Source organism: Tympanuchus pallidicinctus, unplaced genomic scaffold (assembly GCF_026119805.1).
Source record: "Tympanuchus pallidicinctus isolate F22 unplaced genomic scaffold, pur_lepc_1.0 scaffold7, whole genome shotgun sequence".
Classification (NCBI taxonomy): Eukaryota; Metazoa; Chordata; class Aves; order Galliformes; family Phasianidae; genus Tympanuchus; species Tympanuchus pallidicinctus.
This window is the reverse complement of record NW_026294791.1, coordinates 25,601,972-25,628,495: the sequence shown is the minus strand read 5'-3', so window position 1 is coordinate 25,628,495 and position 26,524 is coordinate 25,601,972. Positions and strand designations below refer to the sequence as shown.

The 26,524-nt window shown below is 50.3% G+C and overlaps 1 protein-coding gene across 1 annotated transcript in view; it reads left to right on the top strand.

Moving 5' to 3' along the window:
• PAPPA2 (pappalysin 2) overlaps positions 1 to 26,524 on the top strand; it is a 73,950-nt gene that overhangs the window by 38,960 nt on the left and 8,466 nt on the right. The window contains exons 14-20 of the mRNA XM_052666680.1: positions 5,761 to 5,932; positions 7,882 to 8,059; positions 9,888 to 10,101; positions 15,293 to 15,461; positions 15,671 to 15,803; positions 16,821 to 16,930; positions 20,121 to 20,192. Coding sequence (XP_052522640.1) covers positions 5,761 to 5,932; positions 7,882 to 8,059; positions 9,888 to 10,101; positions 15,293 to 15,461; positions 15,671 to 15,803; positions 16,821 to 16,930; positions 20,121 to 20,192 — 1,048 coding nt within the window. The remainder of the gene's footprint in view (positions 1 to 5,760; positions 5,933 to 7,881; positions 8,060 to 9,887; positions 10,102 to 15,292; positions 15,462 to 15,670; positions 15,804 to 16,820; positions 16,931 to 20,120; positions 20,193 to 26,524) is intronic.

Below are 26,524 nucleotides of genomic sequence, written 5' to 3'. Positions count from 1 at the left end.
AGCTCGAGGAATGCTGCTCCCATCAGGATGCCATCCTACCAAACTCTAGCTCTCAAACTTTCATGCTTTTATTTACATTTTAAGAACTGAGTCGCAATCCTCCTGTTTTCCTTGGTACGGGCCATAGATCGAACCAAGGGAAAGTTGTTCATTTCCTCTGTTATTTTTATTTCTAGCTCAGCTTTGTTTTTAGAGTGCTTTATTTTATGTTAGCATATGCTGGGAAGTGACTTGGCAAGTTAACAGGAGAGGTGATACAAAATGCAGTCTGCATTGTGTTTATGTTTCCTGCATGACACCCTCAAAATGCTCAATTAAGAGCTGGCTTTGGCTTTTTTCTATATGGAAAGGGCATCAGGGAGAGAAAAATTAGATAGAGAAGGAGCATTTTTAACACATTTCCAAGAGGTAACTGCTCATCAGAGCAGGTTGCTTTCACAGCACTGTGCACATCTTCTACAGGAGAAAACCTCTCAAGAACCAGAGCCATAATCCTGACCACCACCTTCCCCACAGCATGGGCTTGCCTTTGCCTTGCCCTCTGCAATCACACTTACGAAGTGGATGAATGAACATCCTAATGGGAGTGAACTTCCCTGAGAACGAGCCCAAGAAGCACATCAGTATCGCTGCACAGCCCAGCCATCACAGGAGTACCATAGAGGGGATAACAGCTCCTGTGCAGGGACTGAGAGCCACCTAAGTGTAACACTATAATGGGACGACAAGTACAGCAATAGCAGCAAACTCTTTTGCTGCTGCGAATGAGAACAAGGACAAATGAAGCAACAACAGACATGAAGGGAGAGAGGGGGGGGAAGGAGAAAAAAAAAAAAAAAAAAAAAAAAAAAAAAAAAAAAAAAAAAAAAAGCAAGCTGTTTACCTTGAAGGCCTAAGGTAGGCAGTGATCTCCAGCAAGATACTCTCACCTCCACTGCCAGCCCTTAAATGAGGTCAGGGAAGGGGTGGATCCTGGCTCCATACCTTTCATCACTCAGGTTCATTGCATACACCTGAGCTCCCCTGGGTTGGCCCTGCCTTCCCACCAGGTGCTCCATCACTGCTTCAAGCTGTGACTTAGCATTGAATGAGGAACTATATGACATGAATGAATAATCAATCTATAGAATCATAAAGGTTGGAAAAGATCTCTAAGGTCATCTGGTTAGACCATCAACCCATCACCACCATGCCCACTAATCACGTATATTTTGGTGCAGTAAATTACAGGAGCTCTCTGGAAATATATTAAGACTGAGCTCCTCTTGTTTCTTTTTCTGCTTTTGCCTCCTATGGCTACAGGAAGGCCAAAAGATCATTTGACATCTTAGCAGTCAGTGCCTTCTCTCTATCTGTGGGGTGGATGACAGCGGATGACTCACAGGGATGTTATTGTTTTGGCAAGTTTCTTTGGGAGTCACGTAGAGAAGCAAACACCTTCTCTTGAGGTGGCAACCTCAGTGAAGATCTTAATCAAGAAGCATCACCACCGTTGGGTCTGTACATGCAGCCTGCTCCCACAAGGATGGTTGCCATCAGATTTACCGTAATGCTGTGAGACCTTTCCTCTTCATGAGAAACATGCCCGAAGGGAGAAGAAATTCCCAAGTATTTCCAAAACACCTTTCCTCATTTCCTAGCTATCCTTTTTTTTCAGCATTGGAGTAAACACCTTTTATCTCCCTGATGTTCTGTGCTACAATCTGGACTCCACCAGCGCACATGCAGTGACTACTTTTAACTTCAGGAGGTTTGGCTGAAGGCTTTACCTTTCCATCAGCACCTTCCATAGCCCCCCAGATTTGCACTATCAGATGAACTTCATATAATAATAATTTTCCCCTGTTAAAGTTGGATCTCGAGCTGTTTTAGCAGCAATGTTTGGGTTGAAAGCTTAGGTAGATACTACAGCAATTTATGGATGATTTATTATACTTTAGACAGCTGCACTGTATTTGACTTGGCTTAGTTTGACTTGGGTAAATCCTTCAGTATTCTCTGAGTCCTCTGAAATAATGACTGTAAAATGCAAAACTTTGTCTATTTCAGAATTTGGGATTCGTTACAACAAAATTAGCTGTTCTTACTGACACACTCACCTCTGGTTCAATGTGTTCCCTTGGAGGTGGTTGCCTCTAGTATTATATTAAAGAAGGATCCTGAAGGAAAAGCTCTACTCTAACCTTGTAGAACTGTTCCACTTTCAAAACAAAGCTCTTATCATTCCAGAGCAATCAGGTCCATTGCTTGGCAGAATTTCTCAAATTTCCAGATCTGAAATTTTCTTTGATGTGTGAGTTATGGAACTTGATGAGCCCAGAAATCATGCAGGCTGGTGCTGATGTGGAGTGAGTTAGGAGAAAAAGCTTGCTATTTTGTAAAAATGTTGTTGACAAATCATTAGTCTGAGCTTCAAAAGATGCTGAGATAAAAATGGAAAATGGAAAAAAGAGAACCAAAACACTGGCTTGCCATACATTTTGTATGGCCTGAATCAGAAACGGCGAAGTGTCAGGAGTTTGCAGCTGTGATACAGGAATTTCATTTATCATCAAAAGGAGAAAGATCTCCTTCATGCTGAGATCAGAACTGGGCTAACTGCACCGTTTCCTTGTCCAGCCTTCTCTGGGGTGTTCCAGCAGCTGGGAGCAATGATTTATGCCACTGTGCTACCTGAGTAAGCAAGGCATGTGGGTTGCAGTGCGGATCTTCTTGTCCTGCATTTGTATGTCAACAGGCTCAAAGGATCCTGTCCCAGAGTATTACAACAGTATTGGTAACCATAAAAGAAACGATTGAAGCAAGGGGATAAGTAGAATGATGTGTTTTTTTAACTGAGTTTACTGGTGCATTTGGGAAGAGCAGTTTTCAGAGACGTGAGCCCCTCGTTGGCTCTGGAATAACAACATCAGCCTGAGAACTCAGCACCACTCAGAGCTTGGGTACATGCCTCAGATCATGTCCCAGCTGAGGCGTGGTGGGTTTTTGTTAGTCACACAGAGAGTGGTGATAGGTTAATTATCTTCTGGGGCAAGGAGAGAAAGCTAATTATTTCTGAAAGATAGCTATATACACATACAGACAGTGTGCATGAGTGTACATGTGTAGTGCATATAAAAATTAATGTTTCAGTCTCACATTTTGATCCAGAATTATAAATCTCTTACTACCTCTATATAACATTGTCCATATATAACGAGGAAAGAAACTTGCTTGTCTCCTGATCTGCTTTCTACCAGCACCATCAGCTGTTTCCTAACGAGTTGAAAACAAAGCTGTGCCTGGCAGTGCTGAAAGCAATCTGTGCTCTGCCATTTGTTGTTCAGTGATGGCATCATCCCAGCTGCATGGTTGTCCCAGACAATGCATCTGTCACCACTCGGCCAGCACCCTCAGAGTGGCCCCATCCCAGCTCTGTCCTGGCTGGATGTGCCCATAGGGTGCCACCACCATACAGCCCGGGGTGAGCATGCCCTCTGAAACTCATCGTGGCTTCATGAGAACATTTCATAGAGTCACAGAATCTTTAGAGTTGGAAAGGACCTTTAAAGGTCATCTGGTCCAATTCCCCTGCAGTGTACGGGGACATTTACTAACCCATCAGGTTGCCCAGTGCCTGGGCCAGCCTGGCCTTGAAAGTCTCCAGGAATGGGGCATCCACCCCACTCAACTGGGCAACCTGTGCCAGTGCCTCACTACCCTCAGTGTAAAGGACGTTTTCCTTATATCCAATCTAAATCTACCCTCTCGAAGTGTCATGTTGCTTTGGCTCACAGAATCTATGCAGAACCCAATGGGGCAACCCAACCTACAGATGTCTGGCCATCTGGCTGCTCAACCCCCAGCATTTCCTCAGTGGGAGGGCTGTGACTTGGTGACATAATCCCCCTGTGCCCAAAGGTTATAGGGGTGAGGAGTTCCTTGCTGTGGTGTGTTTGTGATGGTCCATCCTATCAGGGCAGGAGGAATGCTGCTCTTTGCTTGTGGTTTCATAGAATCATAGAATCACCAGGGAAGGAAAAGTCATCTGAGGTCATCCAGTCCAACCATCCACCTATCATTAATATTTCCCACTAAACCACGTCCCTCAGTACAACACGTAAACGTTTCTTGAACACCTCCAGGGACAATGACTCTATCACATCCCTGGGCAGCTTGTTCCAGTGCTTCTTGTGGTCCCCAGCACGCTTACATGCACTGATTTCTTATGTGATAAAGGAAGGGTAGAAGAGGGCAGCTTGGTCCCATTCCCCTTGCACGCAGGGCTAGGGCAGAGGCTTTGTCACGGGAAGAGGGCACTGGTGGGGAGCAGAGCAGACCGGGGAAGGTGGCTGCAGGCAGGAGGGAGGGGAGAGGGCTGCAATTGGTACCAGATGCCCTCAGAAGCTAATGACCTGACAAACGCTGCGCTCGTAAAACAAATTCTTTAAAAAGGAAGCAAATGGAAATATAAGCTAGTGAAAGAATTTGCAGCAGTTGCCCTGAAACCATTTCTCACTTCATAAACAGGTCTGCATTGAAAAAACAGCCCCTTTTTTCTTGTTCTCCTTTGTGGTCCCCTCCCGTGCCATTCCTCCCCTCTGTCTGTGCCCACCAGCTCTTTGGAGGCTGTGGCCCACAGGTTTCCACTGTGCCTTTGTCCAGATCTGACAGCACATTGCGTTCCCTTTGCATCCCCGCTGGCAGCAGTTTCTGTGCATTTGTGGAATTCCTGGCCGTGCGTCCTCGGCTGGTGGGGTCGGGCAATGCAAGAGGCAAAAGCAGCACAGTGTTTGCTTTTTGTGTGCCAAACAGTGCACAAAGCTGTGGGCAGTCCCACGCAAAACGAGGCTTGGCCAGAGAGCAGGGGGAGTGCTAGGGGCTACTGGCATTTTGGCACTGATACTGCTTGCATATGGTTAAAAAAGCAAATGAAACAAAACAGTCCTGACTACCAAATGTCCTGGGCATTAGCTTGTGGGAGCAGTTTTGTTAATCCCATGTTGTGCCCTAATTCCATCCCAGTTAATTCATCCATTGGTGCATTTCACTGATGGAGAACTTGGTCTCCTGGCTAATGTTGCTCTCTGCTCTGGGATATTTTGTGATGATCAATCAATGGACAGCAGGTTTTTGGCAGGGAGCTGCTGTAGTAAGGAAAGGGCTGCTTGTTTCCTGGGAACAGGTGACACCTTGCAGATCTCCTCAGCCCTCTCACAACCTGAGATGGTTCAGAGAGGAGGGTTGTTCTTCCCTTATCCACGTCTCCATGTCTCACCTTGGTGGCCACAGACGAACTTTAGAGGTGGGCAGATGCGTGTTCAGGTAGTCTTGTATGTGTGTTGAGGTAGTCTTGTTGCCAAAGAGCCTGGCAGGTAGTTGAAGGGACATCTCTTGGTTGGCTCTCCAGTATCTGCAGAGGTTCCTTCTCCAGCTAAATCCTCTCCTGCAGTTGGACATCTGCTGAGTTGGACATCTCTGATGTCTTGTGTAGAGTTTGACATACCTGTTGCCCTTCTAATGGGTAGAGGATTTATCATAGAGTCATAGAAAAGCCTAGGTGGGAAGTGACCTTAAAGATCATCAAATTCCAACTGTTGCCGTGAATAGGGTTGCTAACCACCAGACTAGCCTGCCCTTTGCCCCATCCAGAGCTCCCTTCATCTTTCCTTACACATGCATCCAAGACCTGCCAAGCATCCCATGCAGGTGCCAGCTGGCCAGTCCCTTGCTGCAGAATGCTGGGAACCTGGGGCTGATCCTTCCTCTTCTCCTCCACAGCTGTGCTCATGGTGCTTGCACAGGGCTGGGAAGCTGCACACAGCCACTTCTCGCTCACGTCGCCAGCCTGAACTGCTCCTCGGATGGCCCGAGGCACATGGAGTGCTCCGTCACCTGTGAGCAGGGCTTCGTGCCACGCTCTGGCAGCGGGAAGATCTTGGGCTATGCACAGGTGAGTACCACTGGGATGGCAGTGACTCTTTAACTGACTGCTAATTTCCAAAGGTTTCCAACCCCAGGCTCCTTGCAGCTTTTCCAGCGCATGGCAGTCTAACAGCAGCTCTGATGCTGGACTGCAGTGCTGGTTGTCCTGCTTTGCTGCCATCCTCCTGCGTCCCCAAGCTGTCCTCAGCTGTTTCAGGCTAAGTGCCACAGCAGGGGACATCTCAGGCTAAGGCAACACACTCCTGCAGAGGGAGAGGCAGCCGTTTCTCTTCTCTGGAAGGGAGGGTTAAACATCCCACAGACATTTTCTCTTTTAAAGTTGAAGTTAGTGGCTTGGGGAAAAAATGAAGTCATTGCGAAGTGACTATATTTAGACGGCTACAGAGAACAGCCTCTGGGAGCTTTTCTTCCTTTGTGCTTTCTTGCCTGAGCCTGTGAGGCAGGGCAGAGGTCAGCATGAAAGGGCTCATCCTGCTTTCCAGAAGGCCAGGATCTGCCTTGTAAATCTCTGAGCCAGCTCCACTCTCAGCCAGTGATGAGGAGACCTGGGATTGGCGGTCCTCAGAGCAGAGCAGCTTGGATGTGGGCAGTCACCTTGGCAGGGCCTTGGGCACAGTGTGTCCTATCCTTAGCTTATTCCTGGAGAGGGGACCGAAGTCTCCAGGACTGAGCTGGCTACCCCACAAGCCCTAGGCAGAGTGTGAACTCACCCAAATGGAGACAGGCAGAGGTGAGTCAGGCCACGGGCACAGGGTGGGTCCTGTTTCCTTCAGAGATCCCCAAGTGCTTACCCTGTTAGGCACTGGGAAGTGCAGTGAGGCAGGAGGGATGCATCCCTCAGCCCTTAGTCACTGGTGAGGTTATCAATTACACGGCACCACAGCTCTGTGAGCCAAGGCAGGCCCTTATCACAGAAGAAAAACAAAATAGACGTGAAGCCATATGAAATAATTCTGCCTTGGGTGACAGTTTTTCTTTGTTGGGCAGCAAGATGGGAAACTTCTGGACAGAGCTTTGGCGTGTGGCTGTCATAACTGGTAGCAGCTTACAGGTGTCCTGCCCTGAGCCCAAAGTGATCTATGTTGGGTGTGGGAGAGGGTGCCGTGGGGTATCTGATATGGAGCAGTCCTTTGGTGGAAGGGGGAAGACCAAGCAAAGAGGTGCCACATAGTCCTGTCCTAGCCTGCAGATGAGAGGGAGGAGAGCATGGCACGGCCAGCAGGTTGGTTTCCATGCCCACAGCTCCACATTTCCCCAGCTCTGCAACAATTTGGCTATATGACCCTACATGCTAGTATACATCTCCAGGCATTTTTAGGAAAAACTGGATGCCCTCTGCACCATGACCTTGCTGTGCACCAAGGAGCACCCACAGCTTTTGGGTTCCAGCAAAACGCATTGCCTGGGAGCATACAGGTCTGAGTGCACAAGAAGCATGATGTTGCTCAGATGAGGAAGAGGCAGTGAAAAGAGTTGAAAGAAATCTTTCTTTTCTGCACATCCTTTTTGGGTTAGGAGTCTGGGGATGGAAATCATAGCACACCATCATGTACTGCTCTGTTTTGGCAAGGTCAGTACCCTGTATTAATCATACGTAGGGCTGGAACCCCTACAGCTGGGACTCAGGTTCTTATGCAGGCCCCCAGCTGTGTAAGAGGGGCTATGTAATGACAACCTGAAAACGAGATTTTACAAATCTCTGATTTCAGTGAAGTCTGTGGGCATGACAGGATCAGGACATTTGGAAGACCAATCAACAGGAGAAGTGCCCATCAACACCTGAGTTAAGACTTGATCTTATGGGGAAAAAAAATGGTAGTATGCAGAGCTGGGAATAACTTCTTGCTTAGGAAACTGTTGTGTATTTTCAAGCGCTTATGTTTTCCTTCAAAGTTAGTAAAACACTGCATTTGAACACTCTTGCTGGGGTCTGATGGAGACTTGCTTTCTCTGTAGCAGGAGGTGGTGCTGACATGCAGTTCGGGGCGGTGGGACCGATCTGTGACTTGTGATCCTGTTGACTGTGGTGTCCCTGACCAGTCGCACGTCTACTATGCGGAGTTCTCCTGCCCCAAGGGGACCACCTACCTGAAGAGATGCTCCTTCTCCTGCATCCACCCCGCCAAACTTCGAGGTACAGTCTGGCGTGCTGAGGGATTTAAGACTCCCTTTCTGGTGCCTGTCCAAGGTTGTTCAAGACTGAGCAGTGATATTTTGAATTTCCCAGTTTGCTTCTGCCAACCAGGTGGGCCTTTGAGACTCCTCCTCAAATGGTGGGCACACATCCGCACACATCCCTTTTGAGCAGGGGCACCATGGCATGGGGATACTCTCTGTGATCCCCATTCCTGGTTTGCAGCCTACATCCTTAGGGATGTCTTCTGCTAACTGGTGAAGTCTGGTTGGCTGTGGCATTGCACAGATGAGTGAAGCAAGAGTGCAGACAAACAGAGAGGATTTCAGAGAACCGCAGATGGCCTGGTGCCTGGCGGCTGTGGGAAATCATGTGGTTCAGCAGGCCTGGGGCCTTATAACGCCATAGAGACTGATGCCCACAGCTGCAGAGCAGTCTCAAGATGTGCACCACCCAGACACACAGCAGTCCTCCAGACACACCACGGCCTGGCTTTCATTCTGCCGACTCCATCAATACCCGCAGGAATGTTTTTAAGCCAAGTCGGAGAAAGAGAGCTACTGTTCCTGTCTATGCAAGGCTGAGCTGGATGGGATTTCGAGGGTAATTGCCTTGACAGCTTCAAGCATTGGGACTTTATGTGAGTTTCCACCAGTGCCTTCGCTCTGAACAATCGCATACAACAAATCATTTTAATGGGTGCCCTATTTTACGGCGACATTTATAGCCGAAAAGCATGAAAATCATTTACTGTTTTTTTAGTTAAATCTAAGGAGCAAAACCGGTAGAGAATTAAGGTCTCATTTCATGACAGGAGGGAGCGCTGCAGATCCCAGTGTGAGCTGATCAAAGGGCAGCGCCCGAGCGACAGCTTGACGGGCCAAGCTCCACACAGAGCCATGCCGTTGCCTTCAGTGGGTCAACTGAGGGCAAGCATGAAGCTGATATTTCCCTGACAGCCTCCTCTTGTTCCCGCTGAAGTCAACGGGAGGTTTGCCACGGGCTCCCTTGGCGTCCCATCCACGGGTGGCTTCCAGCAGCTGACAGCGGTCCCGGTGGGGCTCCGCCAAGGCCGACAAGGCGAGGGGGGCTGCTGAGTCGTCAAGGCAGGAACGTGTCTGCTGCTCGTTCTCCCCAAAGGCTCTCGATGCTCATAAATACTAAGAATAGGCAAGGAAAGGATTACATGGCTCCTGTCACGGCACTCAGAGGTGGGGACAGCCCATGCACCACAGCCGTCAGGAATGCTGGTGCTGAGCAGGAGCACAGCCTTGCTCTTGTCTATGAGCTGTTGTAGGCAGAGAGGTGAGCCTATAAAAAGAAAATGATGCTTGGAGGAGCTGCCTGGCTGTACAGTGAACCTGTTGAAGGCCCAATACAAAGCTCCCAAGAGAAAGCCTCAGTTCTTCAGTTCTACTTTTCTTCTTGCTCAGCAGGAAGCTGCATCCATAGCGCGTGGTGGATGCAGGCATGGGCTCCTCTGGCAGGTCATATGGGGTGAATGGAGTTGAGCTGAACTAAACATGAGGAAGGGTCCATGTTTGCGTTTTTGTCATGCACGAAAGCCCTCAGCCCACCAAAGGCTCTCCTCAGGTATCACCAGAGAGAGGGCTTTTAAGGGGGAGCTTGGGGGAAATATGCATTTCTACAAACCAAGAGCATTTCTCCATCCCTTTGAAGCTGTCCAACTGCACATGTAATCTTTGTATGCATTGCCTCCCATGGTGTCATTACCACTCTAACAAGAGGATGTGTGCTGGTGGCTCAGATCTTCCCTCAGAGTTTCTGCAACTGTGACCCAAACTTTCTACTTCTCTCCTGGGCTCAGGGATGAACCAATGGCTGACGTGCCTGGAGGATGGGCTCTGGTCGCTCCCCGAGGCCTATTGCAAGCTGGAGTGTGATGCTCCACCTGCTGTGCCCAACGCCAGGCTCCTGGTCCCACGCTGCATGCAGGGCAACCACGATGTGGGCTCCGTCTGCCGCTACAAGTGCAAGCCTGGGTACCACGTGGCGGAGAACACAGTGGGCAAACCTAAGAAGTAAGTCTGAGATGGGTCTGCTGTCACTTCTTCCTTCTCGTGAACAAAGAGGACAGGTCGTGGTACTCTTCTCCATCAAAGCACTGCTTCGGCTGCTGGAAGAGATATGAGGCAGAGCAGCTTGCTCTCATTCTTAGTTCTTCAAATAAGAGAGGCGTTCCCCCACTTTAGAATAAAGCAGATGGGAACTCCATATAAGCTGCTGTGTATATTAAGCACCTTAACCTGAAGCATGTGAGTTGCCCCATGCAGCTCAATGCACTTGCCTCTTGCTGAAAAGTAAGCATGTGCAGAAGTGTTTGCAGGCTCTCGGGTAATTCAGTAGGGATGTGATAAGGTGACAAGTGATCAAAACAGGTCACGGCACTAGGATTGTAAGAACAAATGACAGCCCTCTGTTGGGGTTAAAGTTTTATCCCTTGCACGTCTTGGCTAAATTTGATCTCAAGCGTTTGTATTTCAATTGGAAAAGATTTTCCGAGTGCTTTGGGGAAAAATCCTGGAGATTCACAACCAACACTGTGATGCTGGAGGGCTGAGCAATGTTTTGTCTGTGACACCTCCAGCTAAAGTCCTCTTGGGTATGGTCGCAAAAGATTCCCTGGCACCAGCAGGGTCCTCCCCAGAATCCCAATGCTAGCCCCAATCTGATAATTATGTGCTAATTGTTTAATGCCCTCTTCCAGTTTAAATTGGATGCAGACTTCAGCTCTACTTTGCTGTGGGGTAGGGTTGTTGTGCACTGGGAAGCAGCTGCCAAATTTCTTGCCTGGTAATGAAGGAAGTGGTTTCTGTAAACAGTTTTTCACAGTGTTAGGAGGATCTCTTGGGCCAAGAGGAGCAGAGTAAATTACGACCATGGCTACAGTCACATGGGCTGCTTTGCAAACTGGAGCAGCTTGGATGCCTGTGGCATTCAGGCGCTGGATGTGCAGTTAGATCAACAAAGTCCCAGCCCTGCTGCCACCACTGCTGTGGCAAAGGGAGACATCATGCGTCCCCTAGGAGACCTTGTGCTCTTCTGGTGTGTGTGTGGCATCTGGGTAGGTCAGAATATCCTGTAAAGCAAGTACCGACCTTGTAAAGAACTGAGTGCTGCACTGATGGGAACGAGAAAGCAAGACTGCTGCTTTTTTTATCAGCCTCCTGCAGTGCCTTTCTCCCAAATGTTGTGTAGAACATCACAGCTACTATGTCTGTATTTGCAGTCCAAGCCCTGGAACTTTGCCCCTAAGACCATCACCCTCTGGCCTGAGCCCTGGCTGGAATCTAGCTGTCTCTACCCAAGCCCAAATGCTCTTGGATGCAGATGCTCATGTGATTCCCTCAGCTCTGTTCTTTTAGATGAACATTATTGCAGGGGCAGGCACTCATTCAAGAATGCTCAGAAGTCTCCTGAAAGCTCAGTTGAAGTTCATATCCAATAGCATCAGTGGAAGAGAAGGAGGATGACAAAATTTTTTTTTCAGAGAAGATGCTCTTTCTGCTAACTTGGGTGAGGAAAAGCCCCTCACAGATCAGTGCTCAGTCAATAAGAGATCCCCAAGGGAATGCTGACTGTGTAATTAAAATCCTGCCAGAGATGTGCTGCCTTTCTGCTGTCAGGATCTCTTGACTGACATGAAGAGCTGAAGCTCACAGAAAAATGTAGTGGCTTGGGTTGCAAGGGACCTCAATGATCATCAGGTTCCAACCCCTCTGCCACAGGGGCCAAGCCCCCTGCCCATACCCTTTTGGAGGGGTACTGTGTTGCAGGGGTAATACAATGAGCTGGGAACTGGAAAACCCGAACCCTGGAAAGATCTCTTCAGCTCCTTATTTTCTTTCCCCAGTATGGGATGATTCTTGGAGAGGTCTCGGAGATACCTTGAAGGAATTAAGCAAAAAAAGAAACTAGGTCTTTTTGTCTACTATTCCTGCTTGCTCCCTTCCTCCCCATGACCAATTCCTGGGATGAGCCCTGAGAAGCTGGCAGGACTGTCAGGAGATGCACTGGTGACATTGAGGAATAAATGGCCCTTCACCAAGATCAAGGAATCCATGAGACAGCCCAGCCCCATGGAGACGTCAGCCCCTCTTCAAAGACAGCAGCAGGCTGGTGGAGACCATGAGGCAGAAAGAGGAGGTGGGGAACATGGATGGGAAGGTGGCCTGGAAGGAATTAGCTGGCTGAGGGCTGGAATGGCAGCACAGTCCATCCCAGGGATATCACAGCCTAGCAGGGCACTGGGCCATGCGCATTTGTGGTGGGTACAAAGGTGCAGGACTCTCGCTTCTCCTGCCCACATCTGGCCCCTTGCAGATAAAAGACAAACACACAGGCAGCCGGGAGAGCCAAAAGCCAGGTAAAGAAAACAGGCTGTCAGCAGGGCTCCGTGTCATTTCCACTTCTAAGACTTTTGATAGAGATTTACTGCCAACGTTGCCCAGGCTGTAGAATCATTACAAGCTAGCCTTGCTTTCTTTTAACTTCTCATCAAATATCCCTCCTTCCTCCCCCTCTTTTCTGAAGCCATCAGACTCCTGCCGTTGGAGATGAGGTGGCTTTGGGCTCATTCATCACTTCTCCTGTGTGGTGGACCCCAGCCTGGGGCTGGAACCCAGCCATGCTCCTGCTCCAACAGCCCTGGGGCTGGATGGGGCTCGTGCCTTCACATTGGGTGCAGCCCCAGGCGTCTCCTGGTCTCCTCTCCCCATCAGACAACACGCTGCCCAGCTGGAGGGGGAAGTGTTGACTCTGATTTTCCTGGCTTCCTCATTAATCCTTGCAAAATGCCTCTAAGCCAGATCAGAAGGAATCAGGGGCCTGGAAACTTCAAGCTGCTTCAAGTTATTTCTTATTTTATTTATTTATTTTTTTAAAGCCTCTCCCTTCCCTTCTACATGCCTGATGTGCAGCGTTGGTCCACGTGCCCTGGGGTTTGAAGGCACAGAGGCAGTGGGATAAGCCTCCAGTGAGGAGGGATTCCAGTCCAGGTCTGGATGGGCTGTGGAGGGGCAGAGAGAGATCATGCATGAGGTTACCCTGGACCTCAACAGGGAACCCCAGTGAGGGCAACGGGGCTGCACTGTATGACATGCATCTTTGCAAAGACCATGAGGTGCCTTTCCCCAGCCATCCCCAGCTCCATGCCAAAGGGCCTCTGCTGGAGGTCGGAGGAGCAACAGTGGCATGCAGTGGCTGCATCAGTTATACCTAGGTGTCCAGGTGTGCTGATGCTTTGAGAAAGGGCTTGATTGGTGCTGGATGCTTTGTACCACTGCTTTGCTCCTGTTCCCTTAAAGCCATCATCTTAACCTCCGGTTAATGCAGCAGTGCAAGGAAAGCCCTTTTCTGCTCTGATTTACTCCATGTGCCAGGCAATGACAGAAGGGGAAACTGCTGCTTGAGGTGTTGGACAGAGCAAAGTGTTCAAAGCAGCGAGATCTGATGGGGATGTCTTTGAAAGGCAGTGAGCATCATCCTGGTGGAAGGGGCAACAAGCATGAACAAGAAACCAGCAGTGCGCTGAAGCTGCAGATGTCCACTGTGAGATCTAGAGATGTTTCTCCCCTCCATCCTTCCAAGATTGGATGTAGTTTCAAGTTCTCTTTGGTCAATTCAACGCTCCTGCTTGAACTGGGTGTCCTGCCATATCCCATTCCTTCCTGGAAGCAGAAAACATCTGCCACTTTTATAAAGTCTGTAGAAAAAATCAGGTTTCTGACTTCTGAAAGCAGAAGGGGATTCTCAAGGAGCTTCAGATATTTAAAAACACAGCAATGTTTTGAAAAGACTCCCAAATGCCCTGTCCAGCAGCACCTAGCAGAAACATACATGCCTGCTTTGGGGTCAGGCAGACACTTGTCCTCAGCATGGTGCTGCCTAGGATCATGGGTCACTTCTCCCCATATGCACATGGTCCTTCAGCCTTCTGGGTTGGCTGAGTGTCTGGGCAAGCAGAGCAGGTGAATGCATGGACATGAGAAGCGAGGATTGATCTGATAGAGACATCACCAAGGCCACTGCATTGCACTCTGACAGCAAGGTATGGCCTCGGTCCCAACTGCTGTGGTGCATGGTGGGGGCGCAGTTGGCCCCAGGCAGCAGCTCAGAACAAGGGCAATGTAGTGCCACCCTGAGGGGTTTCTGCAACTCAGCACTGGATGTTAGATTCCCTCTGCTGGGTTCCTGGAGCCCTACTTGCTGGCTTCAGCAGCTGGAGTGAGCAGAGGTAAGCAGCAGATACATGGGTGTCTGGTGGGGAGTGATGCTACAGAAAGGAAAAAGATGAAACAAGAACCAAGAAATCAGCACAGGTAAAACTCATCAGCATTGTAAAAAGCCGTGTGTCAGTAACTGGGTCAAAGGAGTTGGACTCGATGATCCTTACAGTCCCTCCTGACTCAGGATGTCCTGTGATTCTATGATGTGTCCCCAGCTTGTCCAAAGCCCCAGGGTTTTCATGCTTCTCTGCAGAAGATGTGAAGTCTGTCTTGCTGCCAAGGCGAAGAGACAGAGAAGCGGGTGGGCTCTGCTCCTGGCCTTTTTCTCCCCTACTTTTTCATCCTCTTTTTGGCAAGCAGTTCATGCTGGGGCCGTTTCAGCAGTGCAAGCTGGTGTTGGTCTGCTCCGGTGCAGCAGCTCCTCGGCGAGAGTGGGATTGACAGCTCTGGCCGGCGTACAAAGAGGAGCCTCAGCAGGGCTGGGCATGGGCCAGCAGGATTTACAGGGGAGGCTCGCTCCTCCAGCAAAGTATGCAGCTACTGGCGGCTGGACAAGGCAGCCGTGCACGTACCCGTGGGGGCTGCAGGCAGGGAGAGATCATCCGGAGGTGCTACGAAGGATGGAGAGTGATGGGGAGCACAGGAAAAAGTGTCTGGGGCTCCAATACCAGTGCTGTGGGAAGCACGAGAAAAAGTGCCCATGACTTCCGAATCGTAGAATCATTAAGGCTGGAAAAGATCACTAAGATCATCTAGTCCAACTACCAACCCACTGCCATCATGCCCACTAAATCGGTGTGACGGGGTGGTGGGCAGCGAGAGAAGCGTCCAGGATTCCTAAATCAGCACAAGCAGAAGGAAAGGTCCTGGTTGAACATAGGTTATCCTAGAGATGCATGGAAAGCCCCATGCATGGGGGTTTCAGAATCAAGAAGGATGCTTTCTGGAGTCTGCAGCCCAGCTTTCTTTCCACCTCTTTCCCCAGGAAGTTCCTGAAGGTGCAGTGCCTGGAGAGTGGGCAGTGGGAGGAGGGACGCTGCATCCCTGTGGTGTGTGAGCCACCCCCGCCAGTGTTTGAGGGCATGTACAACTGCACCCAGGGCTTTGAGCTTGACAGCCAGTGTGTCCTGAGCTGTGAGCCGCCAGGATCACAGGTGAGTGATGGGTCAGATGGGGGTCAGCCACACGTTGGACTTCAGAAAATACCAGGGCTCGGCATGTTGGGCATTTGGGTACCAATAAAAGCAAAACCAGAGCTCTTCTCACTGCTGGAGATGACTGTGGTGGTGTGGGCGCCATTCACAGCACGGCACGCACCCCGGCTTAGATTGTCTCCAGACCCTGGTCTCTCTCTGCTCTCCAGGTCCCTATTGTCTGCACCAAGGAGGGCACGTGGACAGAGGAGTTCAAGCTGTGCAAGAGCCTGCAGGGCACCTGCCCACCGCCCCCAGAGCTCAACCTCGTGGAGTACAAGTGTGAACAGGGGCACAGCATAGGTGAGGACAGAACACTCTGCAGAAACCCAGACTCTGTGTTGAGTCAGCCGTCCTGAAGAGCCAGCTGGAAGGTCACGGTGACTCTTCTACTTGGGCCAATTCCCATTAAATTTATGAAAAATTTGTTTTTTCTTCAATTTCCTCTTGAACACAGAGCACTAGGGTGGCTTTTGCCCTTTGCATCTCCTGGTAAATTAGAATTGGCATTGGCTTAAGCACTTCTTCAGAAGCAAGGACTGACTCATCTGTAGGGCAAGCCCAGCCCTCTGCAGTGCTTTATCTCACCCTCCGACTCTCAGCCTCACCACAGCCTCTGCATTTAATGTGACTGCTGACATCTGCAGGGTTAATGGGGCAGGTCTGAGATAAGAGCTGGAGTGACAACTGTGTGTAACAGGGCGCTTTCACCAGACGAGGGACCACATCATCCATTTCTTTCTAAAAGACTTGGTTGTTTTTCAGCTGCAATGCTGTCACAGTCATTACATGCCACCTGGCATCACACTGGATGGGACATTAGTTTAAAACCCAAAACTGGCTGAGCCAAGGGTAAACTTGGGAAAGACCTGATGTGAAGCTGGGACTGAGGTTGGGACCCACCTGCTTTGCCAAGTGGGAGTTTTACAGCTTTTTTTCATCTTGGGTCATAGGAAGTCATGGTAGAAGAATTGTTAGAAGTACTTTCTGACACATCAACAAGCAGCCATAATATCTAGGCCAGACACGTTTTCATGTTGGGTCCTACATCTTGCCATCACGGCTTGGGTTCACCTCTTCAGACACGTTTACTTGTTACCTCATTCAGGAGAAAGGTATCAGCTGCAAAAAGCTTCTGTAAACTCTCGCATAAGTCAGGACTGGGGGAAGAAATTCTCAGCTGTTGGTAGGCAAAGGATCTCCTTCATATGCATCTCTGCCCTCAGTGAGGAGCAGGCACGTTGGCATCCAACACTGTTCCACAGCAGCCAGTTGCCTGGTTCCTGCTGCAATCCCTCAAGGCTCTCTCTCCTTCCTCAGGTGCTGTGTGTGTGCCTTCCTGCATTATCCCTCCCAGCGATCCAGTCATACTGCCCGAAAACGTTACTGCTGAGACTATGGATCACCGCCTGCAACCCACTAGAGTCCAGGTATGCGAGGAGGGAGCATTGCTCCAACAGAGCATTCACCATCCATACATGTGGGGACCCTCAAAATACTTACAGTGTGGCCAAATCAGTCTTCCCTCCTCTCTATCCAGTGTTTTTTAATACAAATTTCTTTGCTTTTGGTAAAAAGAGGGGCAGTAATTTTGATGAAGAGCTCAGAGATTGCTGGTTTTCTCCTTGAGTGCATGCTCAGGAGATGCCTGCTGGTTGCTCATCCTGGCCACCTATGCCCTGATGTCCACCTGGAGCCTGGAATGAGCTCCAGCAGGACGCATGCTGTTGCATATGCAGGTGTAAGGCATTGAAATGGGCTGCCCAGGGAGGTGGTGGAGTCACCATCTCTGGAGGCATTCAAGAAAGATGGAGACGTGGCACCAAGGGACGTGGTCAGTGGGCATGGTGGGATGAGTTGGGCTTGGGCGTGGTGATCTTAGAGGACTTTTCCAACCTTAATGATTCTAGATGTGCAGTTGCTGGGTTTAGACATAGTGGCAAGTCCTTCATCAGTGACCTTTGATCCTTGTGAATGTCACCCACAGCATAGAGATCTCTTCCGTAACGATGCTCTTTGTCCATCTGGACCCTTTCTGGATATATCTCTGTGATATATCAGGGGGTGATATAGCAGGGGGTGATGGATGCATGTAGATATTCAAGTTCCCCTTTTCCTAGGCTTTGGTTAGCCCTGGTGGAGGTCTCTGTAGTGACCACATTCATCTTCCCAGATACATCTTGGACCTGCTTCACCCAGGCTAGCAGTGGCCATGCCCGGTCTCTCTGCACCTTGCCTGCTTCATCTGATGCCATGAGGCTTCAGGCTGATTCTTCTGGTTCATAACCAGTGCCCAGGTCCTCAGTATTTCTTCCTCCTCTTCCACACACTGAGGATGCTACTGCACAGCCTCCTGCCCTCTGAGACCAAAGCTCAGTGTAAGCTACTGGCTGTAATGTGAGCTTTCCAGGACGTGCAGGATACCTCTGTGAATGAAGCTAAACACAGGAATCCTCCTGACTTTTGGGATGTGCCACACGCGATTGGCAGCCAAGGTATTGGGATGACAGAGCACAGATCAGAATTCATTCCTGGCAGAGGGCAAAGCAGAAGCCCTGGTCCCTGAACACCTGGCAGCTGCAGTACAGCCCTGGGCAGCGTGTCCCTGCCAGGGAGGAGGCATAGCCATCAGCTGGGAGCTGGCTCTGCTGCCAGGACCGCTGGCCACCCCCTCGCCTCTCCCTCCCCATCCCTTACTCATTCTGTAGGCAAAACAGCTCAAATAGCTCACATAGTTTGGATCTCCGTGGCACCACTTTCCCAAAATGCAGCTCCAACGGGGTAATATTTCTTAAAATAAAACCGAGATGCAGAAGGAAGGAGGTGGAAGAAAGGAAAACAAACAGCCCTTCTGGGAGCTGGCACCCCTATCCAGGCCTTCCCCTCCCCCTAGGAAGCCGCAGGAGGCCCAGCAGCATCCCCACTCCATGTCTCTATGCTTTTGCAGCAGCAGGATGCCCGTGGCGTGTGGGATTGTGGAGCTTGAGTCTTGGACAGATCACCGGGTGACTTGGCCACAGGTTCTCATGCAAGGGAAACGTTTCGGAGAAGTGAAGAGTTGAGTTATTTAAACATTGGCACTACCCCTAGCAGCATCTCTGTGCATGGTCTACCTTGCTTTCTTCTCTGCCTCCTGCTGTGCTTGTGTTCCCAGGAGCTGCCATACTCCCAAGGTGATGGGGAGGATGTGACAAAGCACACTGGGGCTGCAGAGGCTGCCTGAGGAGGACACTGGTTTTTTTTATGCTCTCATTCATCACATCCCACAGCCAAGAAGATCTGGGAACTCATTCAAGTTGTACAGCAACCACATACAACACATCCAATGGGGTTGGGATCCAAGCATCCTCTGGGGTGAGCAGGAATTGCTCTCTCCACTCTCTCTGTCCCATCCCATCACAGCTGCCTTCCCTACTCTGGCTGAGGACATTACCTCTGGAGCTTGCTCTTGGCAACCTGTTAGTTTGGTCTGAAGACTTGGAGCAAGAAGAAGCTGAAAAATACAGTAGAAAGACAGGGATTTGTCTGCTGCCACTTGCAAGGGTGCTATTACCACCCTGCTCTCTGGCCACCAGTCACTACCCTGGAGTACATGGGAAGCGGATGGAGATGTCACCAGCCAGCCTGCAGCTCCCTCATCCCTCCCATCACGTACAAACCCAGGAGTAAAGCACCCCATGAAAACAGATTGAGGCAGAGCTGCCTCATCCCATGCTGAGAGGCCTGAAGCCGCGTTGGTGGAAGAAAGATGTGTCCATCCATGTAACAGCCATGCTGTGCAGGGCATCCTAGGACACTTTCATAGGCCAGCCGTCGTTTTATGGGGCCTCAGATTTCAAAGCCTGCTTGAGCTTTACAAGGAGGAAATTGCCTGTGTGGTGGGGCTTTTTTTCCCCCATATAATCATGCGTGCTCCCAACAGCCCCCTTCTGAATTATGGGGACGAAGTGTTCCAGTTAGATGAAACTCAGTCCTCTGCATTCAGTTCTCATGTCCAGTTGGCTGCAGCTGCTGACTTAAAACCTCATAAATACCTCTGCGGCGTGGGTGAGCGTGAAGCTGGTGTATCCAGACCAGCCAAGTCCAGGGAGTTGAGTTTCCAGGTGTCTCTCTTGTGGACACAGCTCTTGGAGCTGTACAGGGTGCATTGATGCTGGTGTCCAGGGACAGCTGGCTGGGACATGAGGCTGGTGCAAGTGGGAAGCTGCTAAACGCAGCACAGTGTGTTGAGATGAATGGAGGACCCCATCTGTGGTGGTCCTGGATGGCTACTTCCCAGCTTGGCTGCTGCCTACCATGTGTAGTACTGCCAGCCAAATCCAGATCCTGGTGATACTTGCCATCTCTCCTTTTCCTCTTCTGGGAGTTCATATGTATACATAACACATGCATCTATCTCTTATCCAGGCTCTGCTTTGAGCTGTGTTGTCTGGTTTGTGGGCGAAGCTTGGGCTCAATAAATTCCAAAAGGTTTCCTCTGGGCAGAGATGCAGGAAGGTCCTAGGACTGATTGCATTGCTCTGCCTTGTGGAGTTCCACAAGAGACCCTACACCTCAGGGAGCGTGCTTGTGTCCTCCCTCCACCATCTCCCTAACGACTCTTTTCTCCCTCCTCCGCAGCACATCGTATGCACGGGCAGGCTGCAATGGTACCCAGACCCCTCTGCCATCCACTGCATCCAGTCGTGTGAGGTAAGCTCCCTTTCCCAGCACATGGGACAGCTCCAGCCCTGCGGTAGCGCGGACGTGGGGTCTTTATGACCACATGAGGTCTGCGATGGGTTGGCATGGAAAAGGTCTGCTGGTGTTTCAGTGTTTTGGCATTCATTCGGAGCATGTGGCCGGGGCAATGCTGGGGGTGAGCTGCAACGCGCTGCGTGGCCACAGAATGGGTCCAGGGCTTCGTGCCGCGTTTCCTTCCTCACACTCCTCTCGGCCAACCCGGGAAGAAAATTCTAGCAAAAGGATTTCACTGGCAAGGGGTATCCCCAAAAAGCGCGTGCTGACTCCAAGCCTGAATATTTCCTTAACCAGAACTGCAGTTCTAGAGTAATACTGGTCCAGAAAAGCCCTGTGTGACTCACGCGTCCAACCAAAACAAGGAGGATTTCCAGCATCGTGTGTGCAAAACAAACCGCTCCCCAAGAATCTGCAGACAAAGAATTCCTTGCAGAAATTGGTTAGCCACTCATTTGGTTTTGAATAATTACCCAGCAAGAGAAAATCATAGGCAGCCTGGAGTCGGTTCACAGAGGAAATGAAAAATAGGCAGTCTTTGTCGAGCACGATTTGTTATTATGATTGAGGGTAAAAAAAAATAAAAGGGGGAGGGTGGAGGGTGAAGAGGGAATTTTGGAATGTTGTCTGCTGAAAATTTGGGATTTCTACCAAAAAGGAAAATGTAAATGAAGTCTACACACCAAAAATAGCTTTGGGTTTTGCTGATTTTTTTTTAAAATGAACTCATTTCAATGCAAATGATCGGGTTTTGCTCACTAGTTCTGCCTAGCTCAGCTCTTTGTCAGCTGAAGCGTGGAATAAAGGGCAGTACGTGTGACCGTGTGTGACCGTGTGGCCTCGATGCTGCGGTGGACATGTCCCCAGGAAGGAAATGTGCTTGGCAGGATGTGCAGCAGTTATCTACCAAACCTGGTGGCTTGCGTCTCGCTCCTGTAATCTGTATGGTAGTAGGCTGCTGTGTGTTAGAAAGGAGTTGGATGGTTGAGTACCAGAGCTCAATGGTGGATCCAGTGCCTTGGGAGCTCCATGCCTCCTAAAGCTCAGCTCCAGGGCAGTATGTTTGAAGCAGGAAGGTTTTGTGGCTCACCTTGGGTCTGCATCTTGAGTGTGAGATCCCATAAGGGATGATGGAAAAATGCTGGCTTGTTTGTGTGTGTGAGAGAGGCACTGACTCTAAAATCCCAGTGTCTCATAGCAGTGCTCTCTGTCTTCTCATTAGCCACCTAAGCATGCTCATGGTCAACACCAACTCTTTCTGTTCCTGGATGCAGTGCCCTAAAAGCAGGTAGTCTACTCTTGTCATTACTATCATATCCTTTTCTACACCTTTTCTGCTTTCAATTTCCTGTAGAAATGACCGAGCAGTACACGCTCTCCCAGCTGCAGTCTCACCAAATCCCTGCACAAAGCCTATGTGTAAATCTCTTTTGATAAGACCCAGGAACATATCTGTCATTTCTGCAGTTGCATCAGTCTGGCAGCTCAGAGAGACCTGAGGTCAGCAAGTACACCCAGATCTTTCTCTGCATCCTTTGTTTCCAACTGATGAGCTCCAAGCTAACAGCAGATGTTTTACTATCAGCACAAGAGCTTGCCCTTCAATTTTACACAAGTGAATGTCATCCTGTTTCTTTCCCTAGTCCTGAGGTCATCTCTTTGTCAGATATCCTGATCCTGCTCTGTGGAACAATGCCTTCCTCCTTGTTAGCAATTTCATCAGCCAGGCCTGTTTTTAAGGTCACAGTCACTCACTGCAATACTAATGAAGATTCATCCTTCGGGTTGTTTTCTTTGCCCTGATGCTTTCCTTTCAGAAACAGCTCACAGCCACCTCCTCCCTGCTCTCCTCCTCTTTTCTCATGTCTTTGATTACTCTTTTTGTTGAACTGATAAGCCAATCTTTTAATACATGCTTTATAGTAGACATTATATTGCCACAACTCTTCCCTGAAGGTATTGCTCAGAGGGCTGCTAGGCACTGGGAAGATGAGAAGTGTTACCAGTCCACTTCTCTGACCAAAGGAAGTGCCCCAAAATTGGTTTCCATCACATCTGTGCTCTCTTGCACTCTCACCCCCTACTCCCCTTCCTCTCCTTGCCTGCATCTCCCTGGGTGATCTTGCAGGCCATTTCACTTGGGGGCCGATCTCTTGTGGGCTGTGGAGATGCCAAGCAGTGAGAGTAGGGTATGGATGGAATACAACCCATAACCTGGCCTTGCTGCATGACATCCCCCGCTCATTCCCTTATCTTCTTCATCTGCCTGCTCAAGGAATCTTCTGCTTTTGGAGCTCCTCCTGGGTTTGGTGTTTTTCAGCTCGACTTGCCAGCTGTGTGGGATGTCTTAGGCCCAGATTCCTCCCTATCTAACAGTAATCCCTCACTGGAGGCATCTCTTTTGGAGCCCAGCCTCTTCTCTCCATGCCATTTCAGTGGCCTCTCCAGGTCCCCTCTGAGTCACCCTTTGGAGATGCTGTTGTCTCTTACTGAGTGCACTGGATGAGGAATTGCTTTCATCTGGCCGCCTCATACAGGGTACAGCCCTATTCAGGAGAAGTGCAGTGCTCCTGGCTGCTGGCGCGGTCCCTCCCCACAGGGCCCTCTTCAGGCTAAGGCACAGTAAGCAGCAGCCAAGCCCAGCTTTGACCAACCCAGCCCCACCTCGCCAACCTCTTGCTGGAAATTTCAAGTCACCGAGTAATGGCATCAGTGAGATTCTCGCTCATCTCTCTCCTCTGCTGGCAGCAGACCAGCCTGCCTGCTCATCCCTCTCACTCCTCTCCCCACCTCCCTTCCCTTTCCATTAATCTGGCCATCCATCTGCCTCCTGTCTCTCGCTGCTCTGCGCCAAGTTCCCCATCCCCTCCGTGTGGAGGCACGTAGTTCAAGGAAAGAGGGAGTGATGTGAACCCTTCCAAAAGCCCATCAGGAATACAAGTTAGCACCGAGACGGTTTGCCTCTCAAGGGCCAGCGGAACATCTCATCCCCTTCCATCCGTAGGAAAACAGATGGCAGCACAGGACGGAGAGGGGAGGGGGCTTGGGGCTGGCAGGAGGAGGAGGGAAACCACTTGTCCTCATTGCTGACCTGGTACTGTGTGAGTCCATGCATGAGGGTAGCTAGTGCTCGTCACACCTGGGAAAGCAAAGCAGTCTCCAGTCCACCAGCTCTGCACTCTCCTTACCCTCACTGCAGGAGAAGAACATGGTGGTTCAGGTGGAAAAGCCCACCTCTTTTATCACCGTCATATTCACAGGATGGAGTAAGACCACCATCCTGAAGAAAAATGCAGGCTGCTCTTACGGTGATCAAGCAGACATGGGCAGCCAAGCCCTTCTGCACCATTTCCACTTGCACAGATAGTGAAGGGTTAACAGTAGCAGGTGTAGGCACCCTTTTTGCCTTCTCAGTGGGGAACACCTGGGGTTCTGGAGCTGGCCTGAGCTCCCAGGCTTTGCCTGCCCTGCCTGAGGCCTCCTGGCTGGGCTCTGAGCAATCCTGCTGGGGGACAGCCAGGGACATCGGCACGAGGCCACCACGGGTGATAGCAGCCCATGGCAGGAGGCTGTGGCTGGCGCGAGCTGTCAGGGATTTTGCAGGTCTTTTCTCCATGAGGACAAGGTCTTGCTGCCCTTGCGTGCGCTGCCGATCATGTTATCACGATCGTAAAATGCTAAGCTGTTCTCTCTTTTGTGGTTTTCCTGAGTAATTGCAGTGGAAATTATGAGTTAGGGATGGAGGCGTGTTTGTGGCTGCAGGCTGTTCTCGCCTCTTGTGACTCAACAGGTAGCTGGGACCCAATGGATCTGTTGCCTGCAACATGGGTCCTCTGCTCTTCTCAGTGCTGTGCACAAAACCCTCCCTTGGCACCTCCATGGCTTGTGTCCAGCGTTTGGCAGCCACAGTTAACCCCTCTGACAGCATGTACAATAAAGATGGGGAAGTCTCACCTAAAATCAGGGTCCCACTGTAACTTGATGCAATGGGGGATAGGATGGGACCCTGAGCAAAATGGGTCCGCTCAGCAGGTGGCTGCCTCTTCCCCATATCCATGAGACATTTTGCTGCCACACCACAGGGGCTCTTGTGTTACACTGTGCTCAGCACGGGGAACCAGGCAGAAGTATAATGCTGGAAGAGGCCTCTTCTGTGCTCCTGGCCCATAGGGCAGTGGGGTGCCCCAGCTGCCCTGAAAAGCAGCCAGGTATCTCAACATGGCCATTTAAATTCACTCTCACAGGCAGCCCAGGGAGGTGTTGGAATCACCATCCCTAGAGGTGTTCAATAGCTGTGGAGATGTGGCACTGAGGGACGTGTCAGTGGGCATGGTGGGGGTGGGTTGACCATCAGACCATGATGACCGTGGCAATCGTAGAAATCTACTCCAACCTTAATGCTCCCTCCATGAGAGCATTTTGTGACTCCTTTATCCAGTCTGCCTTCTTCCTCTGTCTGCCACCTGGCTTTGAAAGTGTGGAGAAGATCCTTTTGCAAGAAGCAGGGTGACTACTGTTCCTCCAGGTGTTCCACCAGAGCTCACAGGGCCATGTTCTCCAGGTGAGCACACACCTAACAAGTTGCCCAAGACTCTGGCACATTCCCATGTAGGACAGTGTGTGCCGTGTCTCAAGAGAATGTAGTGAAGCAATCCTTGTGACTAAATTGAAGTTTGTGGTCATCATGGGCTTAGACGCCGCCCCTGGCCTGAAAGGGGAAAGCCCTGGGTGGCAGGCAGCCCTCTAGAGATGGAGCTGTCTATAGATACCTGCTGGGCACATTTCCATGATGCTTACCTCTGGCTGTGGGCTGACCTAGCACAGATTGCTTCTCCTCCAGCATTCCCCTGAGGTGTGCTTTTCCTGCCCTGCATACAGGTGGAGTTTGTTTTCTTAAGAGGCAAAGCAAATGGAAGGGCACCCAGAGACCACACAGCAGCACCATGCCAGGGACAGGCTGCAGAGCCCCAAGTGCTGCCTCCTTCTCTCAGACATTGCCATCACGCAGCTGGGGACGCAGACAGGAGTGGGAAACCACTGGAGGCACCCGCTGAAATCAAAATCACTGAGTCGCATTTGACAATAAACAAACATCCCTGAGCACAGCCCAGCCAACTGCTCTTCCAACACGAATATTCCCCTTCAGCTCCTTCATCCCTTGTACATTGTTTTTCTTTCTGTTTAAGATCTGTAACAAGAACTTGGCAGAAACCAGATACAAGTGGGTCAGGAGGCCCTTGTGGTTTTCAGGGCTTGTTTTCCATAACCCGTCCTATCCTGCAACATACTTTGCACAAAGGGCTTGGCAGGCGATGGCTCTGCCAGCAGTGGGCATGGTGCTGGGGGCAGGGTGGCAGGCTTATGGGATGAGGAGCCCTGAGGACACCCCTCGAAGACCCTCGGGCTTGCCAGGAGTGCTGTCTGCATGTGGCATTTCCCTGCACTGCCCCTTGCTTGTTCTTTCCTGCCTTTGGGTTATTCCTCCTTCTGTGACCTCTGAGCAGTGAGATCAGGATGTACAAGGGACAAGGCTAAGGGGACACCTGGAGAACCTGAGAAGATGTGATTGATAATGAGTGGCTTGGGAACACCAGCAAGCTCAGAAACAACTGACGCTTCTTCTACTTTCACTTCCAAGCCATCCTTGGGGCATGTGGTTCCTAGGGCAACAATTAGCAAAAATTTCTTCTCAGAAGGAGTGGTGATGCAGTGGAATAGGCTGCTCAGGGAGGTGGTGGAGTCACCATCCCTGCAGGAACTTAAGAACCATGAAGATGTGGCATTGAGGGATGTGGGCAGTGGGCATGGTGGGATGGACTGGGGTTCACTTGGAGATTTAGAAGTCTTCTCCAACCTTAATGATTCTGTGATTCTAAAAGGTGCACAGAAATGGCTCGGAGGACAGAAACCAGGTGACACAGAAATAGTGGACAAAACACTAGGGCTGCAGGAATTTATTCCTCTTTCGTCTTTTCCCAGACACTTGGTCTCAGGTGTTTCCGGCCAAATTTCTTTAGCTCTTTTCCCTCAAGGTCTCTTCTCCTGGGCACAGCAGCTGGGCAGCACTCACTTGCTGTTCAGAGTGGCTCAGGGCAGCGAGGCATCCCAAAAATCTTCTTGACCAGATGCCAGCCCTGTTCCCTCTCTGTCCCTCTCTGTGTTTTTCAGACCTGATTTCCTCCTTGCGTGCCAGAGAGCCTCAGGAAGGAGAGAGGGAGAGTCAGCATGCTCGGGGTGTCGGGGAGGGGGGAGAAAAAATAATGAAATAAAAGGCACGCTGCAATAGA